Below are 23,845 nucleotides of genomic sequence, written 5' to 3'. Positions count from 1 at the left end.
CCTCTGCCTGATACAAACTAATACCTCCAAAAAGACAAAGTGTGATTGTCACAACAACAAAGCTTCCTTGTATTCAAGCTTCTGAACTCTGACCTCTACCTGAGTTAAGTGATAATCGCTATTATTCCAATTCTAAGTTGACCTTGGAACACATGTCGTGCTATGTTATGACCACCGGTACAGTTGAAAGCAACATTTATATCAAATTCAATTCAACATTATTGGAACTTTTATAATAACTACAACTGTACATTGATGTCTAAATATATATAAACATTATCTTCACATGCCGTCATGAAAACATCGCCCCTTGTCGCAATCATCATCCCAAAACCTCGTGTGACGGTAACGCGAATTAAATACAAGGTAGATCTCAGGTTTTAGGCGTTTATTTCTTTAATAGCCCTTCCCACGAGAAAGGTATTTCTTTGGTAATGTAGGTATGGTTATTTAACACATATTGACATTATGTACATGTTTTTCAAGCGTGCAAAATAAGGTAAAGTCAACACAAATTATCATGTTTAATGCTCTACAAGGCTTGTCGTACAAGGCTCGTCGTGCAAGGCTCGTCGTTTGAAATAGGACAATATAATTACCCGGACATCATTAAATGACGGACTAAATTGCCCATACACTTAAACTACATTGTATATATCATAATACGGTAATCATCCGGCCATCATTTCATTTCTCTGCTTACACATACATAATAAATCAAACTATCTTTTACTTTACTACATGTATATATAGATTATTTTGTTCGCCTATATTTGAAATGATACTATAAATATGAATAGGTATGCATGTTTAGGTAGGTCATCGTCATATAATTGTAACAGATTTTAGCCGTAATAGTATATGTTTCGCTTCCATTATCTGCCAACGTGTATTAACAGTATCAACAGTACGCCCCGCTTAATACAGCATAGCATATCTTATAACTCTGAAAAGGAATACTGTTCATAAAGTCTGATATAAACTGAAAAAAAAAAAAAAAAAAAAACTGGCGTGTTGTGAATTTCTTCAAGTTGATAATGTGCCCGAGTGAAACCAAAACCTACCTGAGGCATGGGATGGTCTGTAATATGGATCAAAGCTCAAATTAAAATAACATTGATTCTGATTAACCCTAGTCGTCAACAAACCAGGACTTTTAATTTATCTCGTACGAGCGTGGTGGCATAATGAGAAAACTACTGATAACTTTTCTTATCATCTGGAATATATACCTGTAGCAGATTTTTCGTTCGCACGTTAAACGTACATATAGTAGGTATATTTCAGCCAGTACAGAAGTGCTCTTATAAACCCGATCATAGGGGCTGGCTTGGCCCCGTCAAGACCGTACCATCCAAGTGGGCGAAGGCAAGGGGAGCAGTTATTGTAAGTATTGCTAAGGCAAGTAGGGCAGTCATTGTACAGTTTGTAAATATTCCCTCCCTAAAACGTAGTCTTGGAACTGTGAAGAACTATAGCTGACAACCCCCACCCCCCATCCCCACCCTCCACCCCCTTTCCCCCTCCCCCCTTCCCCCACATATTTGTAATTAGTAGTTAGTAGGCTTCATATTTTTAACGGGATTGGCTGAATTGTTCCGATTAATTAATTTTTTTCTGTAAGAAACGACAGCTCTGGGGTAAGAATATTTGTATATACATGTAATTGTTATCAGGAATTTAAGTAAATCAACTGATCAAATCAACAAAACGTACATGTCAGAGTCTGAACCCTGACACGGATAAAGATACCAGATACAAACTATATGATGAATTACACTCAACTAGGACCGACCTACATTTGTAAACTGTGGATTTTATCACATTTTATAATAATTTTACATTCTTGCTCTCAGCTACTCCATATTACCTACACATTCGTTTTATCCTAACAGGCCTTCGGACTCAGAGGAGGACGTCACCGCCCAACTATTGATGTTGCCTCTTTGGTCAAGGCAACAAAGAAAAAGGTATGTTTGTTGGCACAGAGTAGATTTATTTTATCTATACAATATTCAATATTCATATCAAAATAAATCAGATTGTTTGTTCATAGAAATACTTTAAACATATTGATTTGATGATATAAGCTACTCCAACAATGTTAGAGGATATCACGGTGAGAAACTTATGACGGGCGGCATGCAACCTTTCCAAGGCTGATTTACACAGCGTAGAATCACAGGGACTGGATAATTAGTTACAGTCTACATGTATCCAGACGTCCCCTAGTGTGTATAGCACATTTTCAGACATTTTGGGGGCTAGATTAAAATTCGGTAAAAATGATACCTCTGGTGTTCATTGTATATAATGAGCACCGGGGTATCATTTTTACCGAATTTCAATCTCAATGAACACCAGGTATCATTTTTACCGAATTTCAATCTCAATGAACACCTGGGATGTCATTTTTACCGAATTTTAATCTAGCCCCCCAAAATGTCTGAAAATGTGCCATACACACTTTAGGGGAGGTCCAAATACATGTAGCCTGTAACTAATTCTCCAGTCTCTGTGCGTAGAATGTCAAATGTTCAAACTCAGGATTTTGCTTAATATGTGAACTAGCTAAATTACTTTTAAAAGTTTCACGAATCCAACATTAAATCGATAAAAAAAAGTCTTCATAGACACGACTATTTACATTTCCAGGCTTTATTCCGGTAACAACTTGGATTGAAAATGGCTGTCCGGTAAACACAAAAATGGAATATAAAGCAAAACCAAACGAAATGCTATATTCTTTGTTCTTATATTTCTTCCACTTGATACACACATTCTGTATTGTTATACAATCAATGCCCCAGTGTTTGAAATAGGTCAATTAATTGAAGCGGGGAATGATGTAGTTTTTGTTGAAGTAGTAACAATTTGGTGTGAATTAGTGATTGTTCTGTTTAAATGGGGCATCTAATCTAATCTATAAGTACACGTCGTTGTCATCAAACTTAGATTTATAAATACTGATATTATTGTCTCAATCTTTTCGTCCTGAGATCAGGGCGGAAAATGCGCAGTGTTAAATAGAATGTCGATTCGCGTCAGAACCAAAAATTAGCCAGAGGTCTTTAGCTAGCGCAAGTAGATATAAGCCAGTTCTGCGTTCTTGAGTGTCTACAAAGTTATGTTCGATATGTCAATTGTTAAAAAGATATAAATCGTGACGGTTTGAATTTTCAGCATATAGTACTATCAGGACGAGCTGGGAAAAGAGAGATGGCGGATACGATGACGTCACATGGGGACATCGTCCCGCGAGAAATTCCCGAGGTAAGTGTAGCAATCGGGCAGGTGTTTCCAAAAATCCATATATGACGTGTTCTGTCCTTATGACAATGGTACCATTTGGAATTTCCAGATTTTAGAATCCCAGTTATCAGAAGAACAATCCGACTATATAATGTAGACTGGCTCCCTGTCTCTAAAATATTACAATTATATATGAAATTGCGCTTTATGATATTGGTCTCAAGTCTCTAGGACAAGTCTGATTCTAGAGACCCTCAGTTTAAAAATAAGGGAAGATATCCGAGTAAAAGAATTAAAGGGACTAAATGGCTAGATTTCCACTTAAATAATATATGAAAAAGGGTATATTTAAAATGATGTAAAAAGTTATGTACTTTATGTTAATTATACATTTCAAAAGTGTCCATAACAATTTGTTAAAATTTAATGAAAAAAAATAAAATAAATATGATCAACCTAGTAGCTATTTCATATTATTATTTTTCGATGTGTGTAAACAAATACCTATGCGTACCTATGCGCATGCGCGATGCGGGAAATTGGAAACATCATAACAAAGATGGCGAACACCCGATCTAAGTGGAAGGGTTCTGAAATCAAATGCATGTAGAAATTATTGAAATCTAACCATTTAGTCCCTTTAAGCGAGCAATTCTTAACAAAAACACAGAAATTGGTGGCGAGTCTAGGGGACTTTTTCGATGATATTTCTATTAAAGACAGCGTATCCAAATTGTTTAATGCCATCTTGCTTTTTATATGCTTCATGAAATAAATATTTTGGTTAGAGGTACAAGTCATGCATACGTATACAATTCCTCAATAAGTATACACTCACTTAATACATATACACTCACTCAATACATATACACTCACCCAAACTCGGGTCACTGTACATGTAGTTGTGAACCACCAACTGTAAACCAACCTTATGGACACTTCTGTTTATAGTAACGAAAACAAGTTTTGTACTTTCGAATTAAGGACAAATTCATTATAGTTGTGTATACACTCATTAAATTTTAAGGTAAAACCATAATTTAAAAAAACTACGACACCCGTACTTGTGGACACCAATTTCACGCCGTGGACACCCTGTCCACAAAGACAGTGATACATATGCAATACACACACTATATATATATGAAGTCACAGACAGAGAAATGCTGTTGTTTTATCGAAATATTTTTGTATGACAATTCGACTGAATAATAAATAAGCAAGGTCATATCATTAAACGTTCACATCTTTACATTGTAGGTACTTGGAACCGAATCATAGTGTCTATTACAGACCGACCATTCCATAAAATGGTGCGATCTAGGTTGTCATTGTTATCAGCAGCATATCTAAATATATTGTTGGTATAGCCCCTGCTAGATTTTGTTTTCAATATAAAAAAAAAGTCGCCAGCATCAGTATTGTCAACTGGCTATAAATAATTAATGAATAACAGAGTGATATTTCAAATAATTTACACCATTACCAAACAAGATACAATTGAGGTAAATAAAAATAATAAGATGTAGTTGTATGATTAATGTTCATATGGTATTTTATTCAAAATAGTAATGCCATTTACATGCTTAAGTTCACAACAACAACAACAACAACAACAACAACAACAACAAAGTTTAAATTCGTTAACTTTTATTCCGAAAACAAAATGATTTCAAGATCAAATTCCGATTTACATTTTTCAAATAATTAAGAACATCCATATTGCTCCAAAATTTTGAGATTCAACTATTCAGTTTATATCGATTAATGAACAAATTAAAATCAAATCATATAATATCATTAACATTTGTAATGTCAAAGGAACAAAGATGGCTTTTTTTTTTTATAGTTTTTGATGTATTCAAACGTGTACCAAATATCATTCATCGCGGGTAACTGTTTCAACATGTAAATATCATTTCACCTCATTGCTATAGGTCACAATAAAACATTGCTTTGACATCACCGTGTCAACAATGTTATAACATACATCAAAAACATGGATGCAAGATACAGTTACATATATTTGGGGCACGTAACTGACTAATGTAGATTCCAAGACAGACTTCCGACAATTTAATGATATCTAATTCAGAACGCTAAATAGAATTGTTCTCTAAATATTTCAAAATCAAGAAAAGTCATTTCCATGTATAGTAATCGGTTTCATGCCTTGTGGACACCGTGACCCAATGTTGTCACACACATTAGTGTACCGCTCGCTATATAACCCTACCTTGTGGACACCGTGTCCACAATGTTGCCACACACATTAGTGTACCGCTATATAACCCTGTCTTGTGGACACCGTGCCCACAATATTGCCACACACATTAGTGTACCGCTATATAACCCTGTCTTGTGGACACCGTGCCCACAATGTTGTCACACACATTAGTGTACCGCTATATAACCCTGTCTTGTGGACACCATGTCCACAATGTTGTCACACATAAATGTACCGCTATATAGCCCTGCCTTGTGGACACCGTGTCCACAATGTTGTCACACTATCTTCAGACACGTGCTCTGTACTGTCCTGTTAGTCTTTTATTCTAATGTGTCTGGAGCTTGATGCTGTAATGCAAATATTTAATATTGAATTGATATATACATATAAAACCAGATGGATCTCTGAAAGCAATTAATTATTCCTTGTGACGTCTGTTTGTTATAATAAAAACTTCTTGATGGAGTCCTCAAACTTTTTTTATGAGTAATAAAGCATGTATTTAGGGTAACCGCGTCCACATGCAAATACTTATAAATAAACAGAGTCAAAACATCATTTCACATATTTGCTATACATGTACATTTGTCAAAAAGGGAGCCTGAAGTTGGTTCCGGGTTCTGAGTTCGTTTAAGTAAAACTAAATTAACTAAGTAAAATAAACATAAATGGAACTCGGAACCAGAGTTTCATTTAAGAAAACGAACCAGGAATTAGTTTCCAAATTACCTAAAGAAAATATTCTGCGTACTTTATCTCAGTATGAGACCCGAATCTGAAAAAGAAATGATATGTCAATGAGTGTAAGGACACTTGTCAGTCAGGTTTAAACTTTACGAGACTTGGTCCTTGTTCCCAGTTCCGTTTAAAATAAATGAAACTAGAAACCAGTTCCAAGTTCCGTTTAAGTAAAACGGAAGTACAATGTATTAACTGTATGGGTTTGGGTAACAGTTCCGAATTCCGTTCAAGAAAAACGAAATACTATGTATAAACTTTACGGGGCTCGGTCCCACTTCCGAGTTCCGTATAAGATAAACGGAACTCGGAACTCGGAACCAACTTAAGGCTCCCTATCAATAATGTCTTGACATCCCTGTGTCCATAATGTTATTATACATAATTCGGTATTGCTATATAATCCTGCCTTGTGGACACCGTGCCTACAACCAACGTTATCACACACATCAAAACAGGATGCAAGATACAATTACAATTATGACATGTGAATGTTCAATTTTAATTGAAATACATACGTAAACAATTTTATTTGACAGAGAGACAAAATAATGGCTTCAGTCTTTAGTCAGACAGATAAGTAAAATATATTTATAAGTATTTAAACTCAAGAAAATTGTAAACAAATTAATGATTACATATCTGTCTTCAGACACATGTTCTATTTTGTCATCGTAATATACTGCATCTGTCAGGATCTTCGTGTTCAAATACAAACATTTAATATTAAATTGAAATATTCATTTCAAACAAGATTTAATAACATATTTTTGTGCCATGTTGATGCGAATCAATCAGAGAGACAATAAGCATTGCTTCGGTCTTTATAACCAAAGTAATAATTACATTTCTGTCCTCAGACGGATGTTTTGTTTTTCACCGTTAGTCCATGCCTCTAATGTACGAAAGCCTATTAGTGTTAATACGATAAACTATAGTTAATTGATACACGCTAAAGCGCGAAAAGAACACGTTATTACGGAAAAAAGTCGCTTATTTTCTTTATAAGAAAAAGACGTAAAAACGGCAAAAAACACTTAATAACGCAAATGGAAATACGTAATAAGGGAAATCGACACACGTAAAAAAGTAAATTGAAAAACGTAATAACTTCAATCGATACGCGTAATAACGTAATTCGAAACACTTATTAACGTAAATCGAAACACGTAACAACGCAAATCGAAACATGCTATAATGCGAAAAAGAACGTATTTACACGAAAAAACATCTATAACGTACATAGAAACACGTTATAACGCAAATCAAAACACGTAATAAGGTAAATCGACAGACGTAAAAACGCTAATCGAAACACTTGATAACGAAAATCAAAACACATAATAACGAAAATCGAAACACGTATAACGTAAATCGGCTCACGTAATAACGCATATCGAAACACGTTGTAACGCAAATCAAAACATGTTATAATGCAAAAACAATTACGTAATAAAGTGAAAAACACGTAAAACGTAAATCGAAACACGTAATAAAGTTAATCGAAATACGTTGTAATGCAAATCAGAACACGTTATAACGCAAATAGAAACACGTAATAACGTAAATCGACACACATAAAAACTCAAATCGAAACATGTAATAAGGTAAATCGAAACACGTAATAATGCGAAAAAACGTAATAACGCGAAAAAAAACATGTAATAGGTAAATCGAATCACATAATAACGTAAATCGAAATACGTAATAACGCAAATTGAAAAAAGTAATACATGTTATGTTCCATGTGTTCAAGACATTCTAGTACTGTAAGTACGAAAGGAGATTTCTTAATTAACCATACCTAAAACTTCTGTCATTTGTTTGATACAATGTCCATTGGCACGTATTTCAAAGTGATCCGTTTGATTTATAATGATCAACAAAGCTTTTGTTTATTCATTTTTTATTTAGTGGCTGTCGGATGAGTCATATTCGATTCATGGAACTTAGTAGTGCTTCAGTTGTTGAGATTTTGATATATCAAATGCTATCAACTTTTTCGATTCTAAATTACATTAGAACAAAATTTTGTGTGTGTTTATTGCAAAATGGTCATTGCCGACGAACAGAACATAAAATAGGCACATGCATCATCATTTACAGACTTGGTTATGCATACGGAATCTATTCTGGAAAGAGTCCAAGATGAAACGGTCTAACTTAAGGGTTATTTCCAACATACATTTGTGTATTAGGAGTTCATTTTATGATTTTAAATGAGCCTTGTACATAAGCATCTTCATATGTTTTGAAAAAGCTTATAGCAACTCTTTCTGAATGAGCTAGTTTTGATTATATTTCCCTTTGATAAACCCAACCGGAAGTACACATTTATGTTCCGGTCTATCTCATCCATCGTCTCTATGACAGAATTTGCAAATGCGTCTTATGTATGAGTTAATATTGCCTTGGCGTACGCAATAACGTGTTTTTTTCGTTATTACCTGTTCTGATTTGCGTTGTTACGTAATTGTTCATGTTATTACGTCTTTTTCTGCTTTAACATTTTACACATGTTACAGACAATTGTGTCCTGTCTTGTGGACAACGTGTCCACAATGATGCCACACACATCAAATCAGGATGCAAGATACAAATGTACAATCGAAAAATGATTTCGATCTATATTTTGTTTATTGTTATGTGAACACTGTACTAATGTTAATATGTGGTTTGATAAGGTAACCTTCAATGTTGCGAAATATACATTTGGGTACAGTTCGAATCTGTGTTATTGTTTATTGTTCTTTTTTGCTTTGTGGTCATTTTGCTTTTTGTGCAACTATACTCATAAGAACACAAAGATAAATCAGTTACTAGTTGTTATTGAATGAGATGAAATTGGATGTTATGTCACGTATGGAACTAAGCAAACGAAATATTGTGTCACTTTTAATGGGTTAGTCGCAATAACCAAGCTTAATTTAACAAACCATTTCAAGGCCGGAATACTGTTGGTTATATAACCAATTAGTATTTTCCTCCCCGGAAGTCATCGATACCCTAGTCATTTCTTAGCTCTTCTCTTTGTAATATATCCAATTTATGTTTTAAAAGAAAGGAATAAAATCTGATGTAAAATGAATACTCCATTTTGAGTAGGTATTCGGTACATCAGTGAACTCGTTTCATGGTCAGTTTAGTTTTATCTTTAGAATTCAAACGAAACCAGTTTTTTTTAAAGAAAAATTGTTGAAAACAATGTCAAAAGCTGTGAAAGTTGGTCACATCAATATGTCTTATAACGTCAACATGGTTTGGGTAAAACAAAACTGGGGCTGAAAAGGCAAAGACGTGGCTATCCATTATAATCGACCAGTCTTGTCGTTGCGTTTGCAACACCACGTTTAGCATGATTGACAAGGCGACCAAGACGTCCTCCTGTGGTCAGTAAGAGTTCCTCCGTGGCATCCATCCTTAAAAAACAAAAATAAAATACAAGATTTATGTTAAATATGGCCAATAAAATATCAAAGTCTGAATCACAATTTACGTATTTACTTGTGCCATTTATCACGCATTCCTCTATTTTTGGAACACACACATGTATTAAAGAATCTTTGAAATTGAATATTGAGTATTATTGAAATTATTTAAATTGTTACAAATCCTTGAACCATGGGTCTTGTGCACGTTTCTATCCATATATTCGGTATTGTGTTTGATCTATTTCAAGTTTATGTTTTAGTTGCCTTTCAGTATCAATATTTTTTTTATTTTTTTTATCATCACTGACGAGTCATAGAAGGACAAAACATCTAGATTGTGCAATCTTATTTAAATGGTGTTTAATATTGTACATCATGTATGTGCCTTTTGTACAATCCTACTATGTACACATCTTCCAGCTGGTATCTGGAACACACTTAGTGGCCTTTCCTTTGAAGAGTTTCCCGGCATACTCAAGAAGAAATTAGTAAACAATCTGAGGACGAATACTCTTTTACCTGAGACAAGCGTATCAAATTTGAATGTTATACTATTATAATACTTATTCAAATAAAAAACAATACTTATTTTGCATGGTATATTAAAAATTAAATAGCTTTTTCATTTCCAGAAACACAATCATTGGTTTGATGATATATGTGATTCTTGGTGTGATAACCACCTTTCAGGTATAAGATTTGACAAATATAATATATCTCAGTTTTCTATTTCTCAATTAATAGAACACCAACAACATTTTTTTCATTATATTCTACAAATGCTTAAAATCTTAACGAATGTATTTTCTTTGTAATTACTTAATATAGTATTTCCAAATTACATGAAATCAGAATAAACAAATTATATTAACATGAACAGGATGAACTTGTGTTTATTGACATATCAAACATTACTAAATTCTTATATATAGTGACGCTAAATATGCTTATAGCATTTTTGCATTACATTTGTATATTATGTGGAATTTGTTAATTGTTTTAAATACATAAATATGTTAAAAATTACAACATTGCTACTTATGTTCTGTATCTTCCGATAATATCATCAAATACATATTATGTACAATGCGCGGTATGTTTTGTTTCATTATTAGAGGTAGTTACATCAAAGTGATAATCAAAAATTTGATATTTATTGCTACGTCAATAATCTTAATATTGAAATATATATGCTGAAAAAAAATGTTTTAGAATGACGTACATCACTAATAGTAAGTATGTATCAATAGCTACAATATAAACATCAAAATCCAAGAATCTTATTTCCCAATTTCTTCCTGTTAGATTTCCAAACAAACGTGTCGAGCCAGAACATAATCATTTGACAAACAACAAAATAGTCGCAATTCATCAAAAATATTAAATTTACAATATACATATACACTCACTCAGTACTTATGAACACCCTCTGTTGGTATAAATAACTTAATAAACCTGCATTCCAGTCGCATTGTAACACCGGCAGATAAATGTGAGTGATGCGATGGAATTGTCATATTTGACAAAAATAAATCATGTTGTAGATTAAATTGTAAAACCTCTTTTTGGAATCGTGTTGAAAGACCTTTCCAGGTACGAGTACACTATAGTCGTTCGAAGTCATATAAACGGAACTAAAGAAGAGTCAGATTTACCTCCCTTATGCTGTGCTCAATATGTACACATTAGGAAGGTTTGCCTTTGCGTCGTTACAATTATGATTGTGTGGTGTCATTATGATTGTGTTTTATCATTATGATTGTGTTATAGTTATGATTGTGTGTTATCATTATGATTGTGTGTTGTCATTATGATTGTGTGTTATCATTATGATTGTGTGTTATCATTATGATTGTGTTATCATTATGATTGTGTGTTATCATTATGATTGTGTGTTATCATTATGATTGTGTGTTATAGTTATGATTGTGTGTTATCATTATGATTGTGTGTTATCATTATGATTGTGTGGTGTCATTATGATTGTGTGTTATCATTATGATTGTGTTAAAGTTATGATTGTGTTATAGTTATGATTGTGTGTTATCATTATGATTGTGTTTTATCATTATGATTGTGTGTTATCATTATGATTGTGTTATCATTATGATTGTGTTATAGTTATAATTGTGTTATCATTATGATTGTGTTATCATTATAATTGTGTGTTATCATTATGATTGTGTTTTATCATTATGATTGTGTGTTATCATTATGATTGTGTTATCATTATGATTGTGTTATAGTTATAATTGTGTTATCGTTATGATTGTGTTATCATTATAATTGTGTGTTATCATTATGATTGTGTGTTATCATTATGATTGTGTTATCATTATGATTGTGTTATAGTTATAATTGTGTTATCATTATGATTGTGTTTTCATTATAATTGTGTTATCATTATGATTGTGTTATAGTTATAATTGTGTGGTGTCATTATGATTGTGTTATAGTTATGATTGTGTGTTATAGTTATGATTGTGTGTTATCATTATGATTGTGTGTTATAGTTATGATTGTGTGGTGTCATTATGATTGTGTTATAGTTATGATTGTGTGTTATAGTTATGATTGTGTGTTATCATTATGATTGTGTGTTATCATTATGATTGTGTTATAGTTATGATTGTGTGTTATAGTTATGATTGTGTGTTATCATTATGATTGTGTGTTATCATTATCGTCAGTTCGTCGTCCGTCCGTCGTCGGTCAACATTTGCTTCAAATCGCTTCTTGTCACAAAGTTCTTATTGGATTTTGACCAGATTTGGTCAGAAACATCCTTGGCGGAAGGGGATCATACATTGCATGAATGATTACTCTGACCTCAAAGGGGCCAAAGGGGTGGGGTCCAATAGGGGAAATAGAGGCAATTCCTTTAAATCGCTACTTGTCATAAAGTTATGAATAGATTTGAGCCCAAATTTGGTCAGAAACATCCTTGGGGGGAGGGGAACAGATTTTGCATAAAGGGTGACTCTGACCCACGAGGGGCTAAAGGGACGGGGTCCATTAGGGGAAATAGAGATAATTCTTTTAAATCATAACTAGTCATAAAGTTATGAATGCATGTTGTAAAAACAATCCTTGAGGTCTTTCAGACCCTTAGAAAGTCTGGACTTTGTTATTTCTTACAGTTTGGATCCCCACACGTCACCATATGCCATATATGGTGGCCATTTTCAATCTATACATTCTTTTTGTTGTCTGTGACAGGACCGAAGATGCAGAAATAGCATTGTTTGAGACAAATAAAACGAATTGAACATGGACATTATTTTGACATTTGGTCAAATCCAACAAGGTGAGCGATACGGGCCCCATGGGCCTCTTGGTTTTTTTTAACTGTTCATTTGTGTATTAACTATATCTGATGAACTTACGTTGTATGCGTTTAAAACCAACAAAACATAATTAAATGAATAAATAAATGAATAAGTATATCAGTGTTTTTTAAAGATATTGGTTTCGAGTATACCAGTAAATTAATGGAAATGCATTTGATGAACCGGGAAAGGGAAATTATTGAGTGCGCAGCCTGCGATCTTCTCAGATAAAACATTAAAAATGGGAACACATGAAAGTTATGGCTTATTGACACGAACTGCTTCGGTCGTTAATGTCCTCAGAGGCTTTCAAAGATTTTAAAAGGCAAACTTTTAAATGTACTATTTTATGTTAAGGTAACTATTTAATGATGGTAACATGCTTGTTTAATAATAGGTCTTAAACTTCGAACAAAGTTGTAACCCAAAAATTACACGTTTTGGCATTTATATTTTTAAAGAGAAGTTTCATTAAAACTTGGCCATAACAATGTAATAAATTCCAATTCAGGAGCTGTCGGATTTATTTGTTTGGCGTTTGACTTAATGATGAAGTAACGCGAAACCTTTAAATTAATAAACAGATAATATTTTCATTTTACTTTTGAGTCTCCTAAAACTATTTCATCTTACGACAATAAAATTATATATCAATAAATATAGTATTTATTTGACAAAATGGTAATTCTAACAGTGTGGACAATGAAAAATGTCGAACTGATTAAGGTTTAATCGGATTTTCTATATCAGACTAAATGTAATGTAATAGACTAGTGTTTAACTTCGTCTATAAGACTAAATGTAATATAATAGACTTGTGGTTAATTTTCCCTATCAGACTAATTGTAATATGATAGACCCTTGAACATGAGGATGTCAGTGTACAAAGATCAGGGTTACTATGAGTAAATTGTATATATTCATTCAAAGTAAAGAAGCTCAACAGTTTAGAAAGAATTAGAATTTCCATACTCAACGTAATGGGGAGGGAATATCAGTTTTGTTGTTTTCGGTGTGAAGCGGACGAAACATCATTATGAAAGTCAATTTCATCGTGACTTTTGGTTTAGCTGTACATTACATTAAATTCAAAACCAGCAATCTACTATATTACAATTAACTCGAAAAGAGCAACCTTTTATATTACAATGAAATGAAACCCTCAAACTTGTATATTACAATGAAGTTAAAACCAGCAATCTTATATATTGCATTCAACTCGAAACGAGCAACTTTTCATATTACAATGGAATCAAAACCAGCAAGTTAGAATATTACAATTAACTCGAAACTAGTAACATTGTTTATTATAATTAACTCCAATTAGCAATATTCCATATTAAAATGAAATTGAAGCCAGCAACCTTGTACATTACTCTGAAATAAAAATCAATTTCTGTCACAGAGGCGGCAACTAATAACATTTGTTCAGTTTGTCGGTTGTAAGGTTATGATGAATGTCAAGTCTTCGATGAGATCGAAATACAGGAAAATGCAACCTATAGCAAATGGATAGCAAACATTGTTTTAACGTGTAGCTATCCGTATACAAAGCAACAAAACTAAATGACAAACGCCAGGGGAATATGTCCTGACGAGGGTCGTGGTTTTAAGCTTGCTCTAAAGATTATATAGAATATGCTAAATTGATGATATACCTTTATAATGAATGATATATGTGCTGGATAAGAACTTGTACTCGCTTAAAATCAAGCAATAAGGTTTCACATATTCTCCATATTATCTTTATGAAACTACTATTAAGAGGGCCATGGAAAACGTGGAATTGATTCAATTTGATCTTCTTAAATGAGTAATAGTTGTTAAAGTCAATATTGGTAGTGAGGCAAGTATTGTTTCGTTGTTTCGTTAACTGCGAGGGGGGGGGGGGGGGGGCAACTCACTTGATATTTTCTTATATTGAAGTTAATTTGTAATAAATACTAACAGATATTTCAACAGTGAAATTGAATGAACACTACAAGAATAAAGGTGTATTCTTGATCAGCATGATTAGTGTTTGTAACGGTAAAAAATTGTATTGCGTGTATCAAAAATGTAGATAAACATGACGCAGAGCGTTATCAACATTCAAAGTTGCGAGTTTGCATACATTGACATTCACAATAACGATGAGTCATCACATGTACAAATGTCACTGTATAAATATCACGACAGGGCATTGTTTTTGTTGTTTGTTAGATGTAGTTTGAATATCGAAATCAACAATATACAAAGGAAGGAAATGTTAAAACTGATAAAGCAAAATAAGTCACAAAAGGTAATTAAACGAATCATTTTACTGTTTTCAATGTTTACATATGTATACATGTCTGACTAGAGTCTCCGTCCTGATCTACAAGTTTTGGTATGAAGATTGATAACGTTGTTCTCAGTGGTAAACTGATATGCATATGGAAACACTCAATGATGTTCATACCAGATATGAATATGCTGGCTTGTTTGAAGCATCGATTTTTTTGTTTGGTATTCTTTAAACACCATGCTTTCAGGAGACGAAGAACAAACAGTTTTCAGCAAAGAATTCCGACGTAATTTGAACGACGGTTCATACATTCCTTACTGTATGAAACTGACCACCTTTCCATGGCAGTGAAATAAAAACTACATAAAATCAGTACGTGATGATAAAAACTACATAAATCAGTAAATGATAATAATGGACTATTTATTTGGCTTTATTTATGAGGCCAGATAACACTTACATGTATATAGATATTTGACCATGTAATCGATAGATACTACAGACATAGAAAATACTGGTACTGCTAAGTACAGTTACTATGGTTACTGAAAAGTAGACGTAGCACTCGCTGGCTTTTGAAAAAAAGTAGAGACTTCAAGCATATTCTCGTAACAAGCAACTGATCTTGACGCTCTGCAGACCTCGGCGTTTTTCTTCTGTGTCGTCTGCTAAGGGGGCAGTGAAGGAACTAATTGACCGGCTGTCTTCATTATCTGATTATACCGTGGTCATATCTCATTTCTGCCCTGTCTGTTCTTTTCGATATCTCCATATGATATAATGATATGAAGGGCCAGAATCAGGTACAATGTGTAGGGGATATATTATTTCACTGACGACACACTTACGAAAAAGAGAAATTATTAACGAAAGTATCTATGGGTCGATGGGTAATGCAAGGTGGCCTGGCTACTTGACACTAACTGATGATTTTTGAGAACATATGTGGTCTGACAATAATGTAACACGTCATTTATACATATGTAGTCTGACAATAATGTAACGCTTCATTTATACATATGTAGTCTGACAATAATGTAACGTGTCATTTACATATGTAGTCTGACAATAATGTAACACGTCATTTATACATATGTAGTCTGACAATAATGTAACGTGTCATTTACATATGTAGTCTGACAATAATGTAACGTGTCATTTACATATGTAGTCTGACAATAATGTAACACGTCAGTTATACATATGTAGTCTGACAATAATGTAACGTGTCATTTACATATGTAGTCTGACAATAATGTAACGCTTCATTTATACATATGTAGTCTGACAATAATATAACACGTCATTTATACATATGTAGTCTGACAATAATGTAACGTGTCATTTACATATGTAGTCTGACAATAATGTAACACGTCAGTTATACAATAATGTAACGTGTCATTTACATATGTAGTCTGACAATAATGTAACACGTCAGTTATACAATAATGTAACGCTTCATTTACATATGTAGTCTGACAATAATGTAACGTGTCATTTACATATGTAGTCTGACAATAATGTAACGCGTCATTTATACATCAAGAGATTGTACACAAGTATATAAGTCAAATTGGTAGTAAATTCCTTCGACCTGAATGGCTTTCTTTGAAAGTCTCATTAATTAACTTATTAATCCACTAATCAACTGATTTTTTATCTCATATGTGCTATTTTTTCAAAGCTAACGCTAACGTATTTTTGATATTAGATATAAAGTAAGGTTTTAAAGTCGATTATGGTTATCATTTGCTTTTAAATTCGTTTCTTAAATCCTTATAAAAACGACATTTTAACTAGCAATCAAGCATAACAGATAAAACACTATTATTTAGAATACATACAGCTTTCGACCTGAGAATAATTATACAGTACTTAACAAGCAAATGTATAAGCTTTATTTAAGATAGTATCAATTTTTTTAAATTTTAATCTGTATGGTATCATGAAATGAAAACCGTATCATGTAAAACTCATGTAAAGACATTTATGCGTGTATTATATGTGTTATATACGTAGTAGGTATGAACGACTGAAATATAATTAAACAACATAACATGAATACGAGTAATAACACCTAAGAACTTAGATGTATACGAAGTGTCCATTTGAGTCTTCAAAGAAACCTACAAGCGACACATCATCCCTCCCCAATAGACAGTGTTAATTGTCCAAAACACCGTTCGTTTGGGTGGTTATTTGATCTGACATGTGCTTTTTGCCAAGAAAGCTTCTAATAATACCCACAACTTATCAGGAATAATCTAAAAATAGAAAACTCGCGCGTCTTTATCATTAGGTGCCAGTGCAGTAGATAATGACTGCTGGTTGTTTGGCCGTTAACCGTTCGCGCTGTGTGCGACTTGCTAAACGCCACATAATAAATAAACAATAGGTAGCTGTGTACCTATAATAAATTAAGTGCCCACTTAGATCGCCGGAGTCGTTCATCTCAGGCGCGAGGTATACAATGTCTGGTACAGAAACTAGAACTATATTAGTGTTGTCAGCAGGCTTCTCTCTCTGATGAGGCAGGACACACTCTACTCCAGGATTTTCTGTTTATCAAACACACATTTGAAATTAATAGGTACAGTTTGTTTATTTTAAACAGCATGAAAACAAAGCTAGAACACAATATATTCAATGGAATAAAGCGTGTTTCACCAATTTTCTATCAACTATGTTCTGTCAAGGTTGTGTACTGTACTTTTGAGAGTACAACACCACAAACGAAGAAAGGATTAACTATAGCAGCATGCCGAGATTCGTTATCTATTCATAATGTAAACATCTTTGTACTTCATGTACGGTGTTGTTGTCTCTTGCCGCATCATCATCCATGGAATGTTTGGGTCCCTACTAATCAGGCAAAGGAAACATAAAAACGCTTCCTATCTGTACTCTTCTTTAGAGGACGTTACATAGCTTGGGTCACGTGACAGTGCCATTAACGAAAACGCTGACCCTACCGGAACACAAGATCTGTATCGGTTCGTATAAGGTTAATATGATAACCATGTAATGTACATTTTGTTTATGTTTATCCTTGTTTATCGGTTTTATTGAGTAAATATTTTGTGTACCTGTCGACATATATTTTTTTCTTTGACATAACAACAGAGAGTATGATAAATTGAATATGTGCCAATGTCTCCGTATCGAACCCTGGACCAATAACTTACAAGTTCTATACTCGAACGATCGAGCTAAATAGAAGTGATCTCTTGCTGAACAGGTATATTGCGGCTAGTATTTTTACCAGCGTCAAATTCGCAACAATCATGGGTCCAATTACATATCCTTATATCTCCTTTTTAGGTCACTTGAGCAAAACATTTATGGTCGTCGTGCGGTGTTAATATGTTTCTTGTGAACACGATAAATTAAGTAAATATGAACGAATGTTCATGAAACTTGTTGTGTGGTCTTATATCAATCAGATCCCGCATGGTGTCGACAGTTCGGCCGAGTCTACTTTCAGAAGTATGACCCTTTGCAGTTTTATTGCAATTTAACCTTGGGAACAAGGCAACTTGAATGAAGCTTATACGGAACAGTTTGATTTGCTCATAAATTACAGAGTAATGTTTATAATAATGAGATATTGGTAGAGTTCGACAATTAGGCTGATTCAACTGTAACTTACAGAATAATGGCACTTTCTAGTCCATTGCCATTTAATCTTGCAATCCTGATAATACAAGTATATATAAACGGATTTTCATGAAAGTGAATATGCTGTCTTATATCAATATTATCTCAGATAAGGTTGGCAATCAGGCCAAATCAATTGTAATTTACAGAGTTATGGCACATTGTAATATATTGCCATTTGACCTTATGAGCACGATTACTTACTGAAATGTACTATGCAGCCATATACCATTAATATCTCAGATAATTTGGACAATCGGGTCAAATCAATAGATATCTTATAACATATAGAGTAATGGTCCTTCATAGTTGCATACTTTTATTACCTTTGGACCTTGCGAACGATTTTTTATGAAACTTTAAATGCAGCTTTATACTAATAATATCTTAGACAAGTTCAGCAATGGGACTAATTTGATCGTTACTTACAGATCCTTAGCCCTTTGCACTTGTATTACCATTTGACCTTTTTAGCTTGCTAACTTGATTAGATATGAATGAATTTTGATGACATTTGGTATGTAATTTTATACCTTTAAGATGAGTTCAGCAATTGGGCTGATTCGATGTATCTTTTGTCACTTTGCGGTTTTATTACCATTGCTTCTTGGTATGCTGTGACCTTTATATAAAATAAAATCTGGAACACTTTCCTAATTGAAACCAATCTGACCATAATAGTCATGGCACCTTGCAGTTTAGGCATAGAGTCATGAAATCAAATATGTTATGTCTTACTTCAAAAGCAGAAAAAATCTATCAGTATGTATATATATATCAGATTTCGTGTGACATAATGCCCATTGGTCGTTGGTTAGTAATGAGTGTGTGTTACTGTTCGGGATAATTGTTGAGAGTTACTGGTAAGGATTACTGTTAAGTATTACTGTTAAAGATAACTGTTAAGAATAACTGTGAATTTCATAAATGTAATTATCTTTATTTTCTTTATTGTCCCGGTCACTAGTGTTATCAATTAGTTCACAACTGGATATTGAACCATTGCTATTGTATCTGTTAACTTCAACTGTATGTTTCGTTTTTTATATAAGTTCCTACTTGTACGAAAGCAATATCAGGCTTCTGATAATATACTACAGAAGAGGAGGTACTCAACAATTTGTTTTTTTAATTCGGTTATTGAGTAAGTTTCAACTAACGAATTCGAATGAGCATTCCGCAAGTAACGGCAAAGCCTCAGATGCCTAAAAGTGACCCAGCTATCTTAAATGACTGTACAAACAACAAACAACACAAGGGGGTGTCATATCGTCAAGCTAACAATATCACAAAGAAGCGTTTTGTTAACTCGGATCCTCTGTCTTAGTTCCCTTATTATAATGGACGTTTATGTTGGGGTAAATGACCGACATTGGAGACGGACCAATTGTCCTGTCATTGATTGTGGGTTACAGAGAGGCAAACACATTTATCTTTGAAGTTGTCGAGTGTTGGAGGTTAGAGGATGAAACGCTTACTTACACTGTCTGGCATACGATGATGACTTGATATCTCCTGAAAACAAAACCAAAATATCCCGACATGGAATTCAAATTGGAAATCTAAGAATATCCAGGTAACATGTCTTCTTATTGAAAATGACAGGGGTGGGGGTGTCATTTAAAGGATATAATGTTAAGATACTATAGATCCAGTTATCGAACCCTTTGAAACGATGTAACACGAGATACCTGTCATAGCTCTGTTTAAATTAGAAAGATGGGAGACATGTTTTGAGTTCTCGTTATATTTGGATCTCTTTGATGTTGCGTCAAGTAATTTTCGATTAGTAGCCAGTGTTTGACCTCGTCATCAGCGGAGTTTGTGGAAACATGGTATTAGAAAATGTTTTTTTTTTTTAAAGTGAAGCATTGTGTTTGGCACCGGCTCCCCTTTGACCTTTAGTTGAGCGATCGCCCCTGAGAAGAAGGCTCACTGACATTTTCGTTCATGTAATTGTTGCTCTCTATTGGGCGTTTATCATTCAAATAGGCGACATAGGGCTAGCTAGTCGTTGGCAGTATAATGATCGGGTAGGATGTCACTCATTCGTATGAAGATATGTCATTGTGATGGCAATATAAACGTACATCTCAGTTTACACTTTACTTCAACAACAGTCGTGTGTAAGGATCAGATGTATATCCACCAATGTGTACCGTCATACAGGAAGCCTTTTTAATGACTTATATAGTATGTCACAACGCTTGAACATACACTAAAGCCTTCCTCGTGGAGCAAGCACTCAACATTTGGTCGATCTCAAGAACAACGTTGAAAAGAAACACTTGTTGAGTAACCATAGCTCTACTTGACCAAACCTTATTTTGTCATCTTCCAGGTTTTGTTACGAGAACCTCCCCTTATAAAAAAGCCATTTTGCCGTTCATCAGATGATTCGGGCGAAGGGGTGGTGTGGACGACTCCAGCACCATGTCGACATTTGGCAGACAGGTGAGAATGATAATAGCACATGGTAATATCCATATATGTAAGGAAGAATGTAACAATGGATCATACACTATGTAGGGAGGGGATAGCAATGGTTAACTTTAACATTTAGCTTTACCGTAACCTGTATTCATTCATTCCAGAATATGTACATGCATTTGACTATCTAATGTTGGGGGCTATAGCGTTTCATCTTTTTCTTTTGGACAATTCTTTTAACGCATTTCAGTTCCCCAAAGTTTTCGTCCTTAACATCACTGTTGAGCCCTAGACCGACGAAACAGTTGTTTGGTGTAGCTTCAAAAAGTGTTGCTCTACTGTATCGGAATTATGTATTGAAGCTGTTGCAAATATCCTGTATTTTGTTCAAAGCAAAAGTAAACAAAACAACATAAAAATGTCATAGAGCATGAGCAGCGTAATTCTGTTGACAAAATCATACTGACATATCATCTGTGTATGTATTTGATTACTTTTTGAAGCAACACGAGTAGATAAAACCTTGAAAACGGATATAGTAAAATAAATACATATGAAGCCGAAAACTGAATATAAACTGCCCCATGTACCTATATTGTTACGAATACAAACCGTCCCATGTACCTGTACTGTTACGAATATAAAACTGCCCCATGTATCTGTATTGTTATGAATATAAACTGCCCCATGTACATGTATTGTTACGAATATAAACTGCCCCATGTACCTGTATTGTTATGAATATAAACTGCCCCATGTACATGTATTGTTACGAATATAAACTGCCCCATGTACCTGTACTGTTATGAATATAAACTGCCCCATGTACCTGTATTGTTACGAATATAAACTGCCCCATGTACCTGTACTGTTATGAATATTAACTGCCCCATGTACCTGTATTGTTACGAATATAAACTGCCCCATGTACCTGCACTGTTATGAATATAAACTGCCCCATGTACCTGTACTGTTATGAATATAAACTGCCCCAGGTACCTGTATTGTTATGAATATAAAACCGCCCCATGTACCTGTATTGTTATGAATATAAACTGCCCCATGTACCTGTATTGTTACGAATATCAATCTGCCCCATGTACCTGTACTGTTATGAATATAAACTGCCCCATGTACCTGTATTGTTATGAATATTAACTGCCCCATGTACCTGTATTGTTATGAATATTAACTGCCCCATGTACCTGTACTGTTACGAATATAAACTGTCCCATGTACCTGTATTGTTATGAATATAAACTGCCCCATGTACCTGTATTGTTACGAATATAAACTGCCCCATGTACCTGTATTGTTATGAATATTAACTGTCCCATGTACCTGTACTGTTACGAATATAAACTGTCCAATGTACCTGTGTTGTTACGAATATAAACTGCCCCATGCACCTGTACTGTTACGAATATAAACTGTCCCATGTACCTGTACTGTTATGAATATAAACTGCCCCATGTACCTGTATTGTTACGAATATAAACTGCCCCATGTACCTGTGTTGTTATGAATATAAACTGGCCCATGTACCTGTACTGTTATGAATATAAACTGCCCCATGTACCTGTGTTGTTACGAATATAAACTGCCCCATGTACCTGTATTGTTACGAATATAAACTGCCCCATGTACCTGTGTTGTTACGAATATAAACTGCCCCATGTACCTGTGTTGTTACGAATATAAACTGCCCCATGTACCTGTATTGTTACGAATATAAACTGCCCCATGTACCTGTGTTGTTACGAATATAAACTGCCCCATGTACCTGTATTGTTATGAATATTAACTGCCCCATGTACCTGTATTGTTATGAATATTAACTGCCCCATGTACCTGTACTGTTACGAATATAAACTGCCCCATGTACCTGTGTTGTTATGAATATAAACTGTCCCGTGTACCTGTATTGTTATGAATATAAACTGCCCCATGTACCTGTATTGTTATGAATATAAACTGCCCCATGTACCTGTATTGTTACGAATATAAACTGCCCCATGTACCTGTATTGTTATGAATATTAACTGTCCCATGTACCTGTACTGTTACGAATATAAACTGTCCAATGTACCTGTGTTGTTACGAATATAAACTGCCCCATGCACCTGTACTGTTACGAATATAAACTGTCCCATGTACCTGTGTTGTTACGAATATAAACTGCCCCATGCACCTGTACTGTTACGAATATAAACTGCCCCATGTACCTGTGTTGTTATGAATATAAACTGGCCCATGTACCTGTACTGTTATGAATATAAACTGCCCCATGTACCTGTGTTGTTACGAATATAAACTGCCCCATGTACCTGTATTGTTACGAATATAAACTGCCCCATGTACCTGTGTTGTTACGAATATAAACTGCCCCATGTACCTGTGTTGTTACGAATATAAACTGCCCCATGTACCTGTATTGTTACGAATATAAACTGCCCCATGTACCTGTGTTGTTACGAATATAAACTGCCCCATGTACCTGTATTGTTAT

At 34.1% G+C, this 23,845-nt stretch overlaps 1 protein-coding gene and 1 long non-coding RNA gene across 2 annotated transcripts in view; one reads left to right on the top strand and one right to left on the bottom strand.

Moving 5' to 3' along the window:
* The first annotated feature begins 22 nt into the window (after positions 1 to 22).
* LOC117317835 overlaps positions 23 to 23,845 on the top strand; it is a 35,725-nt gene continuing 11,902 nt past the window's right edge. Inside the window, exons 1-4 of the mRNA XM_033872789.1 lie at positions 23 to 1,386; positions 1,896 to 1,970; positions 3,184 to 3,273; positions 21,248 to 21,360. Coding sequence (XP_033728680.1) covers positions 3,220 to 3,273; positions 21,248 to 21,360 — 167 coding nt within the window. The 5' untranslated portion in view covers positions 23 to 1,386; positions 1,896 to 1,970; positions 3,184 to 3,219. The remainder of the gene's footprint in view (positions 1,387 to 1,895; positions 1,971 to 3,183; positions 3,274 to 21,247; positions 21,361 to 23,845) is intronic.
* The window catches only part of LOC117317836, a 73,033-nt gene continuing 58,290 nt past the window's right edge, over positions 9,103 to 23,845 (bottom strand). Inside the window, exon 2 of the long non-coding RNA XR_004530258.1 lies at positions 9,103 to 9,639. This is a non-coding gene — a long non-coding RNA (uncharacterized LOC117317836). The remainder of the gene's footprint in view (positions 9,640 to 23,845) is intronic.

This window comes from Pecten maximus, chromosome 19 (genome assembly GCF_902652985.1).
Source record: "Pecten maximus chromosome 19, xPecMax1.1, whole genome shotgun sequence".
Taxonomy (NCBI): Eukaryota; Metazoa; Mollusca; class Bivalvia; order Pectinida; family Pectinidae; genus Pecten; species Pecten maximus.
Note: the sequence above shows the minus strand (reverse complement) of the source record. Positions and strands in the feature narration are given on the sequence as shown.